A 20,252-nucleotide genomic window follows, 5' to 3' on the forward strand; every position below is an offset into this window, starting at 1 on the left:
TCAGTCTCCTCATCTGTAAAATGGGAATAGTGGTCAGAGGACCTACTTTAAGGAGAAGAAATTTCTTGAACTCCTTTTCCACTGATTCTATTGGGTAATCTATGTAAACACAATAAGAGTTAAATTCATTGAGTGTTTATTATGTGCCAGGCATTGTTTTAAGTACTCCACAGACATTTATCTCATGTAATCTCACAACAACCTTATGGGGGTGTCATCATCACTTTTTAGTTGTTGAGAAAACTGAGACTTAGGTTAACTAACCTAACAGCTAACAGTTTAGTTGGAACATTTGCATGCTAACAGGTCAAATAATGATAAAAAATAGTAATGGTTAATGACTAACCTTTGGATAATATCTTTTAATTAATCTTCACAAAATTCCTGTGAATAAGTACTGTGGGATTAGCTTCATTTTACAAAAGAGGAAACAAAATCAGCAAAGTTAAGGAACATGAGAGACTATACCAGGCCCTAGCATAACTGAGTTATGATACATTGTAATTATGCGGTTTATTACATTATAACTGAATCTCTTAAGAATGCTTGGTTGTGAGGGATAAAGTGCAGATCACACACTGCGCCCGTGGTTACCTGTATCTCCCAGGCTCCCTGCTGTATTGGTCCATTGTCTGCCGGAAGCTGCGGACAATGTCGTGCATTCCCACCTGTGTGGTGGTGAAGTCATGGTACAGCTCCGAGTAGTGAGTGACTGTGTCCTTTGAAAACAGGACAGCATGGTTACCATCATGTCAAATGTCAAATGCCCATAGCTGGCCTCATGTGAATATGGACTGTCTCTTCAAAGGGCTCAAGCCGAGACACACATGCTCAAAGATGGTCCTAGGACTTCTGCTGCTCAAGGGAATTTGTGGATGGAAAAGAACATTAGAAACTGTTATGTTTCATTTTGTGTATAAATTATTAACTATAAATCTAGTAAACAAGTTAAATTTTACCAAACACCTAAACACTGATTACAAATGTATTTAATAAAATCCTCCTAAACATTTTATTGTCCCAAATGCACCAGACATTTTTAAAGGCAAACAAAACAAATTATCTTAATGATTAGAGAGCATATTATTACATTATCTGCTTACAAAACTATTAATATCATGCATTTAAATTTGTTTCTTTACCATTTCTGTCCTTTATTCTTACCGTTATACTTTTCCAGGGTTTTAGTAATTTTTTGTGATACTCATTCTCTGCCTTCCTAGGGTTACAGTAATCTTCTGGAATCAAAGTAAAAGATTATGTCTAATACAGGCTCAGTTTGTAAGTCCTGGGTTAGGGCGTGGACAGGCTAGAGAGTCCATGAGTTGCTATCCATTCAGTGGACCCCTTTTTTATAAGTGATTTTCCCTTGCTAGATCAAGGGAAGTTTTTTGAAATCTTAGATGTCTTCTGGAAATTACATGTTATTTAAGTTTTTCTTGGGTAGCACACAAAACCCATTGTTCTGATCATTTGTCTTGACTGGAAACATATGCCTGTCTTAGGACATCTTATTGTAATTAGCAAGGTTATTTTGAGATTTCTTCTCCAAGGATAAGTGCTTCTCTTTGGGACAACTGGCTAATACACAACCTTTTTTCCCTTCATTTTTCCTTTCTACTGGAAATCATGTGCAAAAAAAAAAAAGCTTAATCATAAACTTTGGTTCATGACATGGTCTCATAATTAGCCCATGCATGGCCAGCTTCCCTTTGTTACTCAGAACTATCAAACTGGTGACCATATGAATTTAATTTTACTTTCTAAAAAAGGCATCATGCTATATATAATTTTAGATTTTTTTGCTACATGTTATATCACTAAGATTGACCCATATTGCTGTGTTACTATAATTCATTTATTTTGACATTTCATTGTGTAAATGTACAAATCCGTTATTTTGGAATGCATTTTAGGACTACTGTCTACTTGGCCATTGAAAACAGAGTGACTGTAGAATGATGGTCAACTAGAGGAGTGAGAGGGGCACAGGACTATTACTCTGTCACGTGTGACGTGGGAGGAAGGTTGAGAACCACTGGTGTGGAAGCACAGAGAGCCCAAATCCTGTAGCAGATACAGGCTTGGGTGGTGATTCTGTTCATCACCTGTCACCCTGATAAATTAATTTCTCTAAGATTTGCTAAATGGGGATCATGAAACCTCACAAGATGTTGAGAGAGTTAAATGGATACAACAAATAGCGTACAGTTGACACTCAGCAAGTGTTAGTTCCCTTCCCTTCTACCTACGTGTCCTTTAATGACTACAAAAGCACTTGGGGAATTTAGGCCGCCTCCCCTGAGCTTGAGCGATTGACAAAATCACAGTAAGTTATGGCCTTTGGTGGAGTCCACACTGTCCATGCCCTCCAGAAACCTCGTCTTTGAAGGACTCCTGTAGGGATCACTCAGGAGGAAGCAGTGGAAGGAAATACCTGGTCACGTGCATTTGAAACTCCTCTGTATTTTCTAAAGAAAATGATTCAAAACACTTCCCTCTGGTAAGTGGTGTCTCAGGCTAAAAAAGACAACACTCTGATGACATTTTTAAATGTACATATATAACATTTTAAAATATATAAATATACATTTATTTAAAAATATATTTTTAAAACATATATACGTATATGTTTAAAACTTTACCGGGATTTGGGTCTTATTCACTTGGGCCTCGTCTCTCAGATGCTTTGCTTCTAGAAGAAATTGAACAGCATCGAAGCTAAAGCCATCAACACCCTTTGAGAGCCAAAACTGTATAATTTCCTAAACATGAAGAAGCGAAACACTTGGTTACGTTAACCACACATTGTTGTCATAAGGTTTAATAAAGGCCTTGACTGTTAATGACTTCCATCATAAAACAGTCACCTCCACATATAAAACAAGCACAGCACTCGTATTCTTACCTATTTAGCACCACAGTGTCTGAGCATAATGAACTTTGAATAACTGCATTTATGGGCTCCCATTCTCTCTTATTTGAATTCAGAATGTTACATTTGTAATTGATGCTATGAGCATGTTCCCAAAGTTTAAAGAATCCACTCAAAATGAAAGATGGGACTCAGGAGAAACTGGGAACGTAGCTTATCTGCCCCATGCCCAGTTCCTTCAAGGTCACTCGGAACAGAGAAAATCACCAATTAAGCGCCCAATCATGAAGGGCTCTTCCACCAGACTGGGAGAGTCTGGAGGGAAAGAACTGCAGCTTTTATTTCTGCTTCCCTTGCCACTGACCCAGCAACTGTTATTTAGTGAACCAGTCGTGGAATGAAAGAATGAGGTATCAAGCCTGAATGAGTCAAACGGTGTGATACTGTTGGGACACCGAAGAAGTACAGCATGTTCCCTGGCTTCGAGGAGTCTAGAGAGTAGTTGGGGACACATGAGACATGAGAGGGTTACCTAACACAAGGCAGGACACGGTTCAAAATCATGAGAGGAGATTACTCTGCACGCCTATTGGACCTCCGAGAAGATCAGATTTAATATGGGTGGGCACAGCCAACCAAGGAAAAGCTAGAGCTTGAACTTGGCTGGTGGGATGTGATCAGGAAGTGACTCTAGAAGAACATTCCGGACTGTTTGGGGTACAGCATGAGTCAAGCATGGAGGCAGAGGATGACTTGGCCTGTATTGGGGCGGTTAGGAGGACCAGGTGACCTTGAAAAGCAGAGGGCCTAGTCTCAGCTCCCCTCGCATGCCAACCCCTCCCAGCTGGGCCTACTCCTGCACCCACCAAAAGCCACCCTCCTGCAAAGGGACAGTGGCTCTCCCTGCTCTCCTTTCAGCTCAATCCTTGCTGAAAGGAAGGTTTTATAGGAATGTGTGTATCACATTAGAGCAGAACCACCTGTATTTTAAAGTAGTGGAGTGAAGAAGCCAATTCTCACCTAGTGAGGGGAACAGAGCTATAGACCCCAAATAAGGACTGTTCCCAGAATCACTTGCTTGATTCAAAGGATGTTTCTTGTATCTACAAGAAATGTGCATATGGAGTCTGGAGTGCTGCCATTCAAGGCTCCCCAAAGTTTCTTTTTTTCTTAATATTTATTTATTTGGTTGCACTGGGTCTTAGCTGCCACAGGTGGGCTCCTTAGTTGTGGCTCACAGGCTCCTTAGTTGGCATGTGAACTCTTAGTTGCGGCATGCATGTGGGATCTAGTTCCCTGACCAGGGATCGAACCCAGCCCCCTGCATTGGGAGCGCAGAGCCTTATGCAGTACACCCCCAGGGAAGTCCCAAGGCTCCCAAAGGTTTCTACAGGCTGAACGCAAGGCTGATGTCAGCCTCTTCAAGGTGAGATTTTGAATGGCAAAGCTTGAACAAATTTTTCAAATGTAAGAGCAGGCTCTGCTGCTGACGATCCTCATCTTGAACACAGTTGACCCAAATACCCTTAAGCTGGCCTTACCCAATGGAATTTTTCTTTGGGGCACAAAACCCACAAATTTATTCTTAGCTAGCATCCTTCTTCACAAATTCATTCATTCATTCAATAAGTATTTGGGTTCCAACTAGGGACCAGGCACTTAGCTAATAAGCCTTGGAACTAGAGCCATGAGCAAAATACAACACAACCTAGACACAGTCCTAGGTCTCACAGATTTTTTTAGAATCCTTAGCTGGACAAATATTAATGCAAAAATATTTAAATCACAGACACGATGAAACTTTGAAGGAAAGGAGCTTTGGTTACACAAAGCTTACACAAGGGGGTGAAAGAGCAGGATTTGCCAGGGAGGTCAGCGCAGCAGGATGGCAGGAAGGGAAGGCAGTTGGTTAGAGATTCAGCTGGAGAAGTCACCAGATATGAAGGCGCCTCATTTGTAGAACAGGATCTACAAAATTGCCTCATTTGTAGTGGGCTCTAAGGGCCCACTTAGCGTGAAGCTAACGAAGCTGAAGTTTCAGGACCCTTCACTGCATGGGCTCCTACCCACATTCGTTTTTCATTCTAAATGAGCACTCATTTTCCTGTACCTAATTTTATACTTTTTTCTTTTTCATTTCAAAAAGTCCCCCAATTCTTCCAAGCTTCAGATCCCACGCAAACCGGGTCCACCCCCAGGTGGCGCTGTTCTCTACAAGCGGGAACACTGGAAGGGGCTCTAGGTGGGGGTGGGGCACAAATAACTGTAATCCATCCAAGCAGCCTCTGAAAAAATGTGGGAAAACATTAAACACCATGCTGCTGTAAACATTAAGCTTTTGATCACTGATTTCCTAAAATAAAGCTACTCATTTTCTTCATGGGGTCCTCATTCACTTCGGGGATCTCAGCATTGCTAACTATTAACCCAACATTAAAGAATGAGGAACGTGTACCCCAGCGTAGGCATACGGCCCCAGCAGGGATGTTCACTGTAGTCCAGGAAGAGATGTTATCATTGTTTGATGAAACAAAACCGCAAAAGTTGGATGCTTGTTTTTGAGAGTCATTTTAAACGCTGAGGTTTTCACCCAGATAATGCAAAATTTGCTCTTGAAAAAGACTTGCTTCGTGCTATTTATTCTCAACCAGGTGAAAAAAGACAGCTCCAGATTTTAATGGTTAACCCTCTCTTTATGCCAACTAAGCTCCTCCAGGGGCCGGATGCGGAAATGGGCAAGGAGCCTGGTTCCGCCAGGTCTGGGTGACCCATGTAGGGACATCAGGACTCTGGGGACAGTACTCTGTGTTCCCGATTTCTGACTAACTCCCATGACATCACCAGGCACATTTTCATTCTCTTCTCCTTAAACAACTTGCTGCTCTGAGTGAAAAAGGAATCAGTTCAGCATTACACCAAGTCCCCTACATATGAACCTTCAAGTTGCAAACTTTCAAAGGTGCGAACGTGCGTTTGCACGTACAATCACGTAAGTTAGTTCATGCATCTGGCGTACATTGTCACGTGCATGCCTCCTCTACATGTGGTTGTGCTTTTGTGTACTTTACTGTACAGTACTGTATAGAGTACAGTAGTACAGTATCCTTACTGGAGATACGGGAAGAGGATGAGAGCTGCTACCCAGACATCACCGGATAGTTTTTTCAAGAGGGTAGATAGAACTGAATCCAGCAAGGAACCAGAGCCTGTGCCATCAACGTCAGGCGTGAGTGAAACTGCAGCTTCAGCTCTACCATCTGCCACCCCCCCTCCCTCCTCCAGTCAGTAACTCTTCTTGCCTGTTCACTCCACGCCAGCTGTTGTACTGTACTGCTGTACTTTTCAAGGTACTGCACTGTAAGATTTAAAATGTTTTCTTTATTTTTTGTTTGTTTTTTATGTATTATTTGTGTGAAAAGTATTATAAATCTATTCCAGTACAGTATTATATAGCTGATTGTATTAGTTGGGTACCTAAGCTAATTTTGTTGGACTTAACAAATTGGACTTACGAACGTGCTCTCAGAACACAACTCGTTCGTATGTAGGGGACTTACTGTACTGATATCCAAATCCTCGAAACCTCGAGGCAAACCTTTCCTTTTGAGATGACTGAAGTTACTGGGCCCATTTACCTAAAAAGCCAGGTTTGGAACAGAGAAAAGCTCTGCTCTTACATGTGATGATATATAAGACATCCTCTTGATAATGACATAAATCCCAGGTCATCCATCTCAAGAAGGAATGAGAAAGCACAGGCTACTCCAGAAGGACAGAGAGAAAACCATATCCTCTGCTTATAAGCAGGGAAAGTAAACCAACCCTACTGCTCTCCAGAAACCTGGGTAAAATTCCTTGTTAACTCTTCCAGAAGCAGGACATAGATCATGGGCTCCAGAATCTGACCCATCTGGGTACCATCCCATCTCCCCCACTGTCCAGCTGCATGAGTTAGCTTATCTGCATAACCTCCATAAACCTTGGTTTCCTCGTCAATAAAATAATACCTGCCTTGCAGGAATTCTGTGAGGATTAGGGATACTGCTGCCAGAGTCAACTGACGCTTTGGTCTTTATATTACCTGATCTCTCTGCCATGTCTGACAACACAGACTAACCTTGTTGTCTAGAAATACTCATACGCCTTGGCTCTAGGATACTCCACTTCTGGTTTGCTACTCCTCTGTCTGCTCAACACTCCTTTAAATATTAATACTCCTTGGGGCTCCATCTTAGACCCTCTGTTCATTTCACTGCACAACAGTATTGACTCATTTATCTATCATTTATTGATTATTTAACAAGTATTAATGCTTATACAAAAGCAACACACTGTCCTAAGTGCTTTGCAAAGGTTAAACCATTTAATCCCCAACAACCCCACAAGGTATGTACCATTATTATTCCTATTTTACCATCGGGGGAATTGAGGCACAAGGACATGATGTACCTCGATCAAGGTCACACGGCAATAAGTGGTGCATCAGAATTGGAACCCTGTGTGGCACCTTATCCATTTGTTACGTGGCCTTCCTTTACTTTTATTTTTTTAGTTGGAGGACCTGCTACACCTGGCCCTCATTCCCACATGACAACAACCCCTACAAGCTAAGTGACAACTGGCCCCCTTGTTCCCCTCAGCTGGCCCAGTTCTCTCACTGATATTACCTACCTGACCTCTGTGGGCATTGTCCACGTGTCAACAAATCCCAAAGTCTTATCTCCAGACCAGACCTTCCCCTGAGTTCCATGTCATTATATCCACTGAGCACTTGGATGTCGCACAGAGAGCTCAAACTCTGCATGACTGAGACCACCCCCCTCCACCCCAGCTCTTCCCATGTCTCCCATCCCAGAAGCGGTCCCACCACCCAGCCAGCATGCAAATCTGGAACCTGGGAGTCACACTGGACTCCTCTCTAAGGCCTGATGATGCCTCTGCAACCCCACCACCCTCATGGCCCAAAGCCCCCACCATTCTTTCCTGGTCGCTGTACCATCCACCTCCCCGGTCCCTCCACCTTCGAACCTGCCTTACTAAAGCCCCTTTCTCCACAACCAGATTGATTTTTCCAAATGCAAATCAAAAATTATTTCCCTGCCCAAGACCTTTTAAACCCAAATCCTACCGTGGCCTCCAATGCCGCTTATGACCTGGTTCCTACCCTCCTCTCTCGTCTCGTCCTGTCACCCACCCCACCCCACCCCACCCCGGACAACATGTCTCCATATTGGACAACTCCCAGCATCTTCACTGTGCCGTGACCCTGCTTTCTCTCTGCTGGGAACACTCCCACCTGTGTCTCTTTGCTTGGCTCATTCTTACGCATCCTCTAGGTAACACTGTTTCCTCTGTAAAGCGTACCCTAGTCTCTCCCACTCTGTGTCCAGGTTAGGTGCCTGCCCTGCATTCTCCTACTTCCCACTGTCATGACCACTCAGCACACTTTATTGTAATTTCCTGTTTGTCTACCTCCCCCTCCAGAATATAATATAATATTATAGCCTGTGATGGCCACAACATGGGCCCATATTATCAACCACCGTACCCCGGCAAATGGCCAATACACAACACATACTGTTAAATGAGGGAATGATTTAGAATGAAGTGCATGGCATACAGAACATGCAGTGATTAGCATCAAGCACAGAGCTGGTTTATAAAGCAGGTAATGAGTAAATTTTATTTTGAATTGAGCTGCTTCTCTCCAGCAATATCATGCTTAATAGGGCAGAGCGGAGCCAACATTTATGCTCTGATTCCATCTTAAGCCAGGAGGGCATCTTGGTTCCCAGTCCCCAGCTGCCATGAACATACTACTTCCCTACTCCAGCGCTCAGCCTTCCCATGTGGTGGTTTCAGGGTCACACTGAGCTCCAGACATGGGGCCAGGCCATCGGAGTTTCTTCCCTGCTCTACAGCTCATCCACTGGTCACTTCACCTCTCTGGGCCTCAGTTTCCTCATTTGTCAAATAAGGGATTTGGAGAGCAAGTAAAAACCAAAGTGATCAGAAAAGTATAAAATGCTAGACAGGGGCTTCCCTGGTGGCGCAGTGGTTGAGAGTTCGCCTGCCGATGCAGGGGACACAGGTTCGTGCCCCGGTCCGGGAAGATCCCACATGCCGCGGAGCGGCTGGGCCCGTGAGCCATGGCCGCTGAGCCTGCACGTCCGGAGCCTGTGCTCCACAACAGGAGAGGCTGCAACAGTGAGAGGCCCGTGTACCGCAAAAAAAAAAAAAAAAAAGCTACACAAATATAAGCTCCCACCTCCTCTGAGGAAACCTCCTGACTTCTCCAGCTGAAGATGCTCTAGCCCTGAGAGGTTCGGGGCAGAGCCAAGTCCCAAACGGCCAGTGTAAGGGGGGGACTAAGAGGAGAGAAGGGTGCTCCGTGCTGCCTGCCAGCCTCCCACTGTGCAGATAAGCTGAAATCGGATGGGAGCCCAGCGGAAGAAGGCTCAGACTCTGTGAGTACAAGCTGGTCTGCAAGCAGGGCTCGTTCCAAATGCCTCCCCACCACAGACTCGCAGCATTGCAAATTATTAACCTGCTTAACTCTGCTGCGGAGATAAGTGCTGCTGGGGGGAAGGAGGGTGTCGGAAGCCCCTTCACGTGAAAGGTCCCTTTCCATGAGCAAAGAGCTTTCCCTTACAGCTTTCAGCCTTTCTTATTTACTTCTAATAAGAAATCTTCTAAACCAGCCTTACAAAAATGTCTAACCTCTCAACCAGAGGCAATAATGATTCATCTCAAGAGGGATTTCGTCCTGCAGGTCCAGTAAATAAGACTCCTATTCACGTACTCCACTACCTGGATGCCTGCAAGAGAACAGCTGGGTTAGCCAAAAAAGGATTTATGTATTGCTGGAACATTTTGGCAAAATTTATCACACTTGTCTACACATCTCCAGACAATCCATCAATATTGTCACAACGAGCCTGGAGAAATCCACTGCCAGATAAACCAACTGGTTTATATTCCCATTTATGAATTTCCAATTGAAAACCTCCTTGCAAAAACTATGCAGAGGAGTTCCCTGGCGGCGTACTGGTTAAGAATCCACCTGCCAATGCAGGGGACACGGGTTCGAACCCTGGTCCAGGAAGACCCCACATGCCGCGGAGCAACTAAGCCCGTGCGCCACAACTACTGAGCCCGCGCTCTAGAGCCCGCGAGCCACAACTACTGAAGCCCCCATGCCTAGAGCCGTGCTCCGCAACAAGAGAAGCCACTGCAATGAGAAGGCCGCACACCGCAACAAACAGTAGCCCCCGTTCACCGCAACTAAAGAAAGCCTGCGTGCAGGAGTGAAGACCCAACACGGCCGAAAAGTAATTAATTAATTAATTTAAAAATAAACTATGCAGGAAAAGTGAAACACACAGAGAGAAGTAGTTTGCCTCAGATCAGGTGTGGAGTTGTGGCTAAGAATGTGGACTCCAGAATCTCAGTGCTTGGGTTTGAATCCTGTCCCCTCACTCCCAAGGTGGGTGATGTCACCTCTCTAAGCCTCAGTTTCCTTCTTGGTAAAATGGTCATAAAATCTCTTAAGTTAGGCTTCTTCTGAGCATTAAATGAGATAATCCAGGTAAAGCACAAAGTAAGTGCCTAATGACAGTGGTGGGGGCCCAAAGAGGGGGTGGGGGTGTGCAAATGATCCTCAGTGATGGAGAAGAGGAGAGCCCACACTCCATCAGAGAAGTTTAAAACTAACCCCTCGTTAGCCGGCTGACCGTGTCTACCTCCCCTCCCAACTGAGGCAAGGCTGCCTTGACAAGGTGCCTACTTCTCGAGATCGCAAAGCAATTCATCTAAATTCTGGAAAACATATATAGTAAAGATAGTCTTAGAACTAAGGAGGCTATAGGAATATATTTAACAAAGGAAGTCCAGGACTCGTACACTGAAAACATTGTTGAAAGAAATTAAAGGAGACCTTAAGTAAGTGGAAAGACATCCTGTGTCCGTGGATCAGAAGACTTAATATTGTTAAGACGGCAATACTCCCCCAAACTGATCCATAGATTCAGTACAATCCCAGCAGGCTTATTTGCAGAAATTGACAAACAAATAATAAAATTCATAGGGAAATGCAAAGAACCCAGAAGAGCCAAACAGTCTTAAAAACGAAGAACAAAGTTGTAGAGTTCACACTTCCCAATTTCAAAACTTACTATACAACTGTAGTAATCCAGACAGTACTGGCATAAGGACGGACATATAGATTGATGGAACAGAACTGACAGTCTAGAAATAAACCCCGACATTTATGATCAACTGATCTTCAAAAGGGTTCTAAGATAGTTCAATGATGAAAGAATAATCTTTTGTAAACACATGCTGCCAGGATAACTGGATAGCTACATGGAAAAGAATGAAGTTAGACTCCCTCTCAGCATATACAAAAATGAACAAAAAATGGACCAGAGACCTAAGCGTAAAAGCTACAACTACAAAACTCTTATAAAGAAAACATGAGTTAAATCTTCATGACCTTGGGTTAGGCAATGGTTCTTAAATGTGACACTAAAAGCATAAGCAAGAAAAGAAAAAAACATAAGTTGGACATCATAACAGTGAAAAACCCTTGTGCTTCAAAGGGCACCATTGAGAAAGTAAAAAGACAACCTACAGAAAGGAAGAAAATTAACTGCAAATCACATATCCAGAATACATAAAGAACTCTTACAACTGGACAAAAAAGACAAATAACGCGATTTTAAATGGACAAAGTATGTGAATAGATATTTCTCCAAAGAAAATATACAAACAAACTATAATCACATGAAAAGATGCTCAACATCATTAGCCATCAGGGAAATGCAAATCCAAACCACAGTGAAACACCACGTCACACCTACTAGGATGACTATAATCAAAGATACAGACAATAACAAGTGTTGGTGAGGATGCAGAGAAATTGGAAACTTCATATACTGCTAGTAAAAATGTAAAATGGTCCAGCTGCTTTGGAAAACAGTTTCTCAAATAGTTAAATACAAATTATAAATATAGATACAGATCATAGACATTTAGATAGAGACTGTATGATTCCATTTATATGAAATGTCCAGAACAGGCATATCCATAGAGGCAGAAAGTAGCTTAGTGGTTGCCAGGGCCCAGGGGGAGAAAATGAGGGGACCATGGGAGTGACTTTGAGTGGGTATGGGGTTTCTTTTGGAGGTGATGGAAATGTTTTGAAATCAGTAGTGATACTTGCATTACTCTGTGAATGTACTAAAACCATTGACTTATATACTTGAAAGGTGTGAATTCTATGGTATGTGAATTATACCTCAATAAAGCTGTTATTTAAAAACAAAACAAGAACAGACTAAGGGGTGCAGGTGTTGTTAGTGTCTCCAACTTGGCAGCCTGCATCCTCTCTATTTGGCTGATGTGGTGACCTGTAGAAAGGGACCCATGGCTCCCTGTCCTGTTCTCTTTGGGTCTCCTCCTCACCTACCTCAGAGCACTACCCCACTAACCTAACTTCTTGCCCATCAGAGCCGAAGCAGCAGCAATAATGGAAACAACAATATGGCTAATGTTCATTGTGAATTATGTGCCACGTGCTGCTGGAACTGCCACCACACAGGTGAGAGCCCCATCAGCTCTCACCTGGGGCGCTGAGGGAGCTCTCCGGTGCACGGACGACAGAGGACTGTCTCTAACTCAGCACGCATCCCTTACAGCAGCAACCACTGCCCCGCGGCATCAGCTCCCACCCTCGTTTTTGCACCCCAGCTCCCTTACTCTCTCCCTCATTTCACTGCAGTGCATTGGTGGGGTTGCCAGATAAAATACAGGACAACCAGTTAAGTTTTCATTTCAGATAAACAGTGAATAATTTTTTAGTAGAAGAATGTCTCAGATATTGTACTTCTCTGTTTAACTGAAATTAAAATTTAACTGAGTGTCCTGTCATTTTACTTGCTGTATCTGGCAGCCCTGCACACTGGCCCCCAGGTTGTTTCTAGAACATGTGGAGCTCAGTCTCCCTCAAAGAATTTTGCATTTGCTCTTCTCTCTGCCTGAAATTCTCTTCCCCCAGATGTTCATGTGACTCCCTTTCAAATGTCAGGTTTTTGTGCAAATGGGACCTCAACATAGTGGTGTCTCTGAGCCAACTTCTCCCTGGCACTCCGAGGCTCTTTACCCTAAGCCTTCATCACCACCTGACATGGTATATATTTAGTTGTTAATTGTCTACCTTCCCCTCAAGATACTGGGAATTCCTTGAGGGCAGGGCTTTGATGCCCTGCTGCATTCCCATTGCTTAGAACAGGACCTGGCATGGAGCAGACAATAAGTTGATATTTACTGAGTGAATACAGAAGTGTTTTGCATGGGTTATCTCATCTAATGTTCCTAAAAGTTCTCCGAGACAACGACTGCAATCAATCGTGTTTCATGGATGAGGGATCCAAGACACACAAAAGCCAAGTAACTCGCCCAGAAGCCCCCTGCAGCCAGTGGTGGGCCGGGTCCGGACACAGAAGCTGGACCCCTGAGCCCCCGTTCTGGCCCCGCCTCACCGCACCAGCTCATTGTCACAGGCAGATGAGCATCTCAGAGCTAAGGCAACAGGTGTTTCTGCCTCCCTCCCTCTTCGATTGTTTGGGTTAGAGGAAGGAAGGAGCCACTGACATATCTAAGAGTCTGTATTTGCTTCAGACACCTTAATCCCAGAACTGAATTGCACTGCTTGATTTTGCCCGCATAATTACTGTTTTTTAACACGAAGTATATCGAATAACCATTTAAGCACCCATGTAACAGAAAAGTTTGTGTGGGTGTCTATACTCACTTTTATTTCTTCTTGAACATCAGGATTACGGAAATTTAAATCAGGTTGCTCTTTCATAAACTGATGAAAATAGCACTGGTTTCGTACTTCATCAAAGTGCCAGCTGGAGTTTCCATATACACTTAACTAGCAAACAGAAAATAGCAAATCAGTTGCTTAGCACGGTTCCTATGATGGTATCACCCACAAAGGAATGATCATTGCCATCCCGGCCCCTTGAGGACTGAGTGCACAAATCCCCAGAATTTTTTTTCTAGCGGGAGCACTAGGTAAATTAATTCCCCAAAATGCCATCCACTGGCCTAATGCCCCACAAGTGTGGTTGTGATGTGCTTGTACAGTAGAAGCTGTTCCCAACAACCACAACATGAAACCAATGCTCTCAAAGGCAGGACAAAGGCCAACTTAAGGAGCAGGCATTTCTAATATATTTTCTTGAATCTTCTATCCAGGCTCTGGAATCCTATTTGTGAAGAAAAGCAAATGGTGGCCAATTTGGGAGAAAGATATATTGTATTGGTCTTGGAGCTTGAATCCAGAGAGAGCAAGTGTTTAAACTGTATCCTCAGAAAAGTATTAGAATCATTCAAATTAAAACTCTACTAGTCCTCGGGAATAAAAGAAATCTAGCAACTTCAAGTGTTGGTTCCCAGCCGCGTTTGACATGGGTGCTGCTTTCCTCCTTCTAGAAATGCTCATGTCCGTGGCATTTCCAGAAGGAGGAACTTGTGTGAGGGTTCCTCAGGGCTCTGGCTTGAGCCATTTGTTCATTTCACAGTAAAGAGAATATCTGGACAGCATTTACAAACTGAGGGATTTTGCATAATATTTTCTTTTTAGTTAGAAGACCTAGTCACACTGGGTCCACATTTCCATGGCAACCACTGGCCCAAGCTAAGTAGTAACTGATGCCTTTTGAGGAAACATACTCTCGCCAGATCACCTCATGGCCCACCTGGATACAAACCAGGATAAGATTTTTACAGTATATATCAGTATACAGAAAGATCAGTATACAAAAAAAAAAAAAAAAAAAAAAACCCTCCACAAATCTATTTCAAAGGGACAAACAATCCAACAAAAAACTGGGGAAAGAAACCATTAAACAGGTGTTCCACAGAAGTGGAAGCTCAAGTGAATAAATGGATGAAAAGGTGTTCAACATCATTAGTAATTAGGCAACTACTACATTAATAACTAGTAATTAGATAAATAATCATTAGCAATTAGAGAAATGTAAAATTAAGACCTCAGTGTAATTAGATAATAATCATTAGCAATTAGAGAAATGTAAAATTAAGACCAATTTATGTTCACTCGGTAAAAATTAGACTAGATCCAGTCCTTAGCCCTTTCATTTATTAGTTGTGAACCAGGGCAATGCGCTTAACATTTCTCTGCCTTGGTCTATTCATCTGCAAAATAGGAATTAAAGCCTAACTCATACGATTGTAGGGTGAATTAAATAAATTAATGAATATAAAACACTTAGCACAGAGCCTGGCACACAGTAAGCATCTAGCAAATGTTTGCTAATGTCATCAACACTTTCAAAGGTGGTGGATCAGGGAAAAGAAAAATTAGGGAGGTGAAAATGCCAGGACTTACTAAAGGCCTGTTCACCAGGCTGCACATTAGTGCCATTCATGGAACCTGGGATATGGGAGGTTGGAGGAGAAGATCACACCGTCGGCTTTGACACGTGTCCTTTGAGTGCCCTTGGGTCATCTAAAAGTTGATGCCCAGGAGTCAGCCTCTTTAAATGTTTATGGAGGTCAAGAAGGAGGCCCTGGAGGGGGGACAGATGATCCAGAGGAAAAGGCTCCGCAGAAAGCAGGAGAGAAGGTGAACTAGCGTGGGCAGAGGGACTGTCCTGGGACAAGAGTAGAGCTGCCAGAGAAAATATAAGACGTCCAATGAAATCTGAATTTCACATAAACAACAAATACTTTTTTAGTGTAAGTATCTCCCATGCAATATTTTACACTAAAAAATTATGCACTGTTTATCTAAAGCTCAGATTTCATTGGGCTTCCTGAATTTTCATTTGTAAGTCTGGTAACCCCAGACAGGAGAGACATGGTCTCAGCTGCAAAAGAAGTGACTAGGAAGAGGGTGGGAACGGGGGCAGGTGTGATGGCTTCTGTTCTTTCTTTAAAGTAGAGTTTGCTGCCGAGAGTGATAAGAATGGAGAGAAGGCAAGAGGCGGGAGGGTATGTTGATCATCTGGATTTAGTAAAATTCCCCCAAAAGAATGGATGGATCAGTTCAGGTGGGGACAATGAGTGTGTCCAGAGGCTTAGATACTGAGGTTCAGGTAAAGAGAAAATGGATGGTTGGGTTTATTGATGGCTAGTGTTTTGTTCGACAGTGGAGTCAAAAAGCCAGAAAGGCAAAGGGGTCTGAAGAGTAGCACGACAATAACTGACATGGAGTTTAGGACATGGAGTTTAAGCTGGACAGAGTGGGAAGTAAAGGAAGAAGACATTAATAGAGAGCATAGGTTTTAATTTGCTGAAATACATCAGCTCTACAATAAAATGAAAAATCCAAAATCAAATGATTAGGAGGCTTGGGACTTTATTTCTATTTCTTTGGGAAACTTGTTCCCCTTCCCATAAACTATACCCATCTTTTTTTTTTTTTTTTTCCTTTTAACAGGGCTTTGTAAATAACAAGTTTAATCACTAAAGAGCTGCCCATTTTCCCTCTGTAAATCAAGCACGTCGGTACTTACCCAGTTGTTGGGCGGTATGGTTTTGCCATTTTCACGGGTACAGTCATGCCAGATATAATAATCAGTATATTTCCCTGTCCGGTTCCGACTCCATTGAAACCAAGCATGTTTATCACTGGTGTGGTTTGGTATGAAATCAATGATTAATTTTAAACCTAATGAATGAAAACATTTCAAACATTTCAAATGTTAGGACAAGATTATATTAGAATAATGTAACAGTGAAGGAAAAAAATGCTTTAAGTTAAACATTTGGAGAAATGCTTTTCTTAACCCATCCCACCCACCTTCCATTCAATTTACCTTTATCATGTATGGCTGCAACCAGGTTCTCAAAATTTTTCATTGTTCCGAAAATGGGATCGATTTCTCGGAAATCTTCAACACCATGTCGGAAATCTTTAAGGGATGATTTATAAAATGAAGTAATCCAAACAGTTTTTATATTTAAAGTTGTGATGTAATCTAGTTTATCTTGAATGCCTGAAGGAAAAAGTCAAAGCCATGAAAAATAAATAAAGTTTGGGGTTTTTTAGTTGAAGGATTAAAAATAAAAGGAATAGGTCTAAGATGGAAATATTTATATTGAGACAGAAATATTTAGAATTTTGTTGAATATGGGTGAAATTCAAATAGCAAGGTCTAGTTCTACAAACAACAACAAGTTAATCTTCTAGCAATAACCTTTGACCTTTAACATCGATGCATAATATTTTAAAAAATCTGTTTGCAGCTTGTTCATATTTTATACTTAAAATCAAGACTACACTATTGTTAATTTATTCTACACATGGTTTTTGAGCACCTAATCCAGGCCAGATGCTGGGCTAAGTGCCAAGGTACGAAGAAGAATAATACATGGCCCCTGATGGTCAAGTGGTCTGTGCTGCACTGTCCAGTGTGTAGCCACTTGCCATGTGGCTATCAAGCACTTGCAGTGTGACTAGTCTGAATTGAGATATGCTGTAAATGTAAAACACACGCTGGACTTTGAAGACCCAGTATGAAGAGAAAGAGTGTAAAATAGCTCATTTATATTTTTATATTGATGATATGTTGAAGTGACACAGTGGATGTGTTGGAGTATACAAAGTATATTATTAAAATTAATTTCACTCGTTTCTCTTTTACTTTTTTAATGTGGCTTCTAGAAAACTGACAATTACCTATGTGATCCACATTCTATTTCCTTTGGATATCGCTGAAGCCAAGAATTTATACAGAAGAGGATTCTAGAGTTGGCTGAGAAGAGATATGGGAATGAAACTGTACTTGGGACCTCGTAGGATAATTAGCAGATAGTGGCGTGGAGTGGGTGCTTCTAGTTCAGAGTCCTGAATGCAGAGCCAGAGTTGAGTTTCCCATTCAGTCTCCAGTAACTTTCTGTAGGACTCTACGTGGCTTCCTACAATCAGCCTGTCCGAGGTCACCGAGACCACAGCACAAAGTCCCCTGACTCCTGGCCTCGGGGCTCCTCCCCTGTAACAGGCTGTTGTCTTTGTCCTCATTGTACCTCAGTCCCCTGTGTGGGTGGCTGTGAGACCACACAGAGTGTCGAAAGGCAACAAAAGAATGTTAAGGCAGATTTAAGTCAGAATTTTGATTTATATCAAAAACCAGCACAAAGGAACAGGATGATACAAACAGAGGCTGAACAGACACAAAGTAAACAAGGGATCTCCCAGGCCCACGTTCCAGGGGACAGAAGGCAGTAAACTGAACTGAAACCTGGAAATTTTTCTTCAAGTAATAACAACAAAACCCCCTCAACCTCAAGGAAAAATACCTATTAATTACAGGAAGCAGCCAGTCCTTCAAGGAAAAGTTACCGGAAATGGCAAATGTGAGAGGTGATTAGAAGTTGCCCCTTGCGGGAGAATTTAGATGGAGATTACAGAGGGAGGGCCAGGAAGTGGGGAGTGTATTTTTGGGTTTAGGGTTTTGGGCTCTATTCCATCAAAACATCACTTTGCAAAGCATTTCCTTTGTAAGAAGCAGGTGCTAGGACCATGCTGGGGGCTGGGGGTTGGAAGGAAACTCACCCAGATAGTTACAAGGCAGTATCAGAGGTGCTGCTCCTCCAAAGCACCACAAGAGCTCTGGGGAGGGGAGTGCACCCACTGATCAGGAGGTTAAATACAGATTAATGAAGGAAGTGGGTTTGAACTGCATCTTGAAGGACAGAAAATATTTCAATTAGCTAAGATGCAGGATGACTTTAAAAAGAGAAAAATTATATGAGTGTGAAAAAAGCCTTTTATTAGTTATCAGGAAAGTTGGAGATTTCAAGAGTGTATTTATAACATTTTAAAGTTTGATTAAGCTCATTTCCACTTCCCATACTCTATTAAATCATTCTGTTTTGTCTTCTTCAAGCCAAATATCATTATCAAAAATTACCTTATTGGTTCATTTGTTCCTTATTGTTGCCTTTAACTAGGGTGACCTTATCAACCAATCTGCCTGGGACAGTTCCTGTGTATGGTTTGTATCCTTGTTTATGCAATAAATAATTAGGACATTCCACACTTAACACACTAGGAAATTATTAGCATAACTTTAAATTTTGTTTACTTTTTTATTAATATGGATATTGTTTTTAAATAATCCTTAATTCAAGTAATGACCAACCCACTCTATGCCTTTTCTTCTTTCCTTCATTTCTCAGAATTTAAGCTTTAGAGACTCAGCCTACACATTTTAAAGACATCACTTAATCTTTTTCTAAAATATTATTTATGCTTTGTTCACTAATCAGAAACTCTCCACTAGATTGCCAAACCAGCCACTGTGCACACTGGAAAAGGAATGCTAAACAGTCACTCTGAGATAACCAACTCTAAAGTGCACAGAAGCAGGACACATTTCAGGAGGAAACTTGCCCACGTAGGAAGTCAGAATGGATGACCAACTACGCAAAGGTTCCTAGCAGGCAATAAACCAAACAGCTCTTTGGGGGCTCAAAGGGCTCCAGCAAGTAACCTTTCGTCATATGGGAAGAACTGTTGGGTTCTGCTGAGGGGCTTTTAAACATCATAAACAAGGAGAAACGTGGCATGATCAGTTATACTGGATGGAATGTGCTTACCGCACAACCCAGGCATAATGCCCTTCAAGAACTGCAAGAGTCCCCTACAACCTCATCTCGGACACGCCCCAAACTCTCAAGGCACGCACCTTTCAGATCTCCGTTTCCATCCTTGTCGCTGTCCTTGAAAGACCTCGGATAGATCCGGTACATGGGCCCCGCCTGCCACCAGTCCAGGCACTTCGGAGAGATGGCAATGATGCTTATGGTGGCCGCAATGAGCACGAGCACAGAAGCCACGGTGAGCCAGAAGAGGACCTCCCGGGGCACCCGGTAGCGGGCCTGGCCCGAGAACCGGAACAGCACCTCCTTGGGCATCCCTGCGTAGGGCCGGATATCCTTCAAGTCGGGCTCCGCAGGGCCAAAGATGTCCACGGCGTTGTGCTGTGGGCTGTCCTCTGGGCTGCCTGGGTCCGGGTCCCTCTCCAGGATGTCTTCATTTTGTACAAACCCGTTGTTTGTCCGGCCTCCCTTCATACTCATTCCAATGGAATCTCTCTTGCCTTTATCCTCAGCCATGTTCCACAATCTTATCCCTGCGGAGTGCCTTCCTGCAGTAACAAAAGTGGGAAGGGAACTCGCTGAATTGCTTGGTTGTGTTAATGAGCTTTGCGTGGTTTATAAATAAACTTGGCTGGACTTTGTCCAGCCAAGGAAGAAAGGGTAAAGGTAAAGGGAGTTTAAAAAAATTATCTTTACACCTGTGAGGCTGACGTAGCTATAGTCACTACACTGAGGG

The 20,252-nt window shown here is 42.8% G+C and overlaps 1 protein-coding gene across 1 annotated transcript in view; it reads right to left on the reverse strand.

Annotated features, from left to right (window-relative positions):
* SLC3A1 (solute carrier family 3 member 1) overlaps positions 1 to 20,032 on the reverse strand; it is a gene marked incomplete at its 5' end in the record, with an annotated part of 31,503 nt that extends 11,471 nt beyond the window's left edge. The window contains 6 exons of the mRNA XM_079720844.1: positions 595 to 719; positions 2,646 to 2,765; positions 13,689 to 13,814; positions 16,426 to 16,580; positions 16,729 to 16,908; positions 19,603 to 20,032. Of these exons, the coding sequence (XP_079576970.1) occupies positions 595 to 719; positions 2,646 to 2,765; positions 13,689 to 13,814; positions 16,426 to 16,580; positions 16,729 to 16,908; positions 19,603 to 20,032 (1,136 nt within the window). The remainder of the gene's footprint in view (positions 1 to 594; positions 720 to 2,645; positions 2,766 to 13,688; positions 13,815 to 16,425; positions 16,581 to 16,728; positions 16,909 to 19,602) is intronic.
* Between the last annotated feature and the right edge of the window lie 220 nt (positions 20,033 to 20,252).

The sequence above is a fragment of the Hyperoodon ampullatus genome (genome assembly GCF_949752795.1).
Source record: "Hyperoodon ampullatus genome assembly, chromosome: 15".
In the NCBI taxonomy this organism is placed as follows: Eukaryota; Metazoa; Chordata; class Mammalia; order Artiodactyla; family Ziphiidae; genus Hyperoodon; species Hyperoodon ampullatus.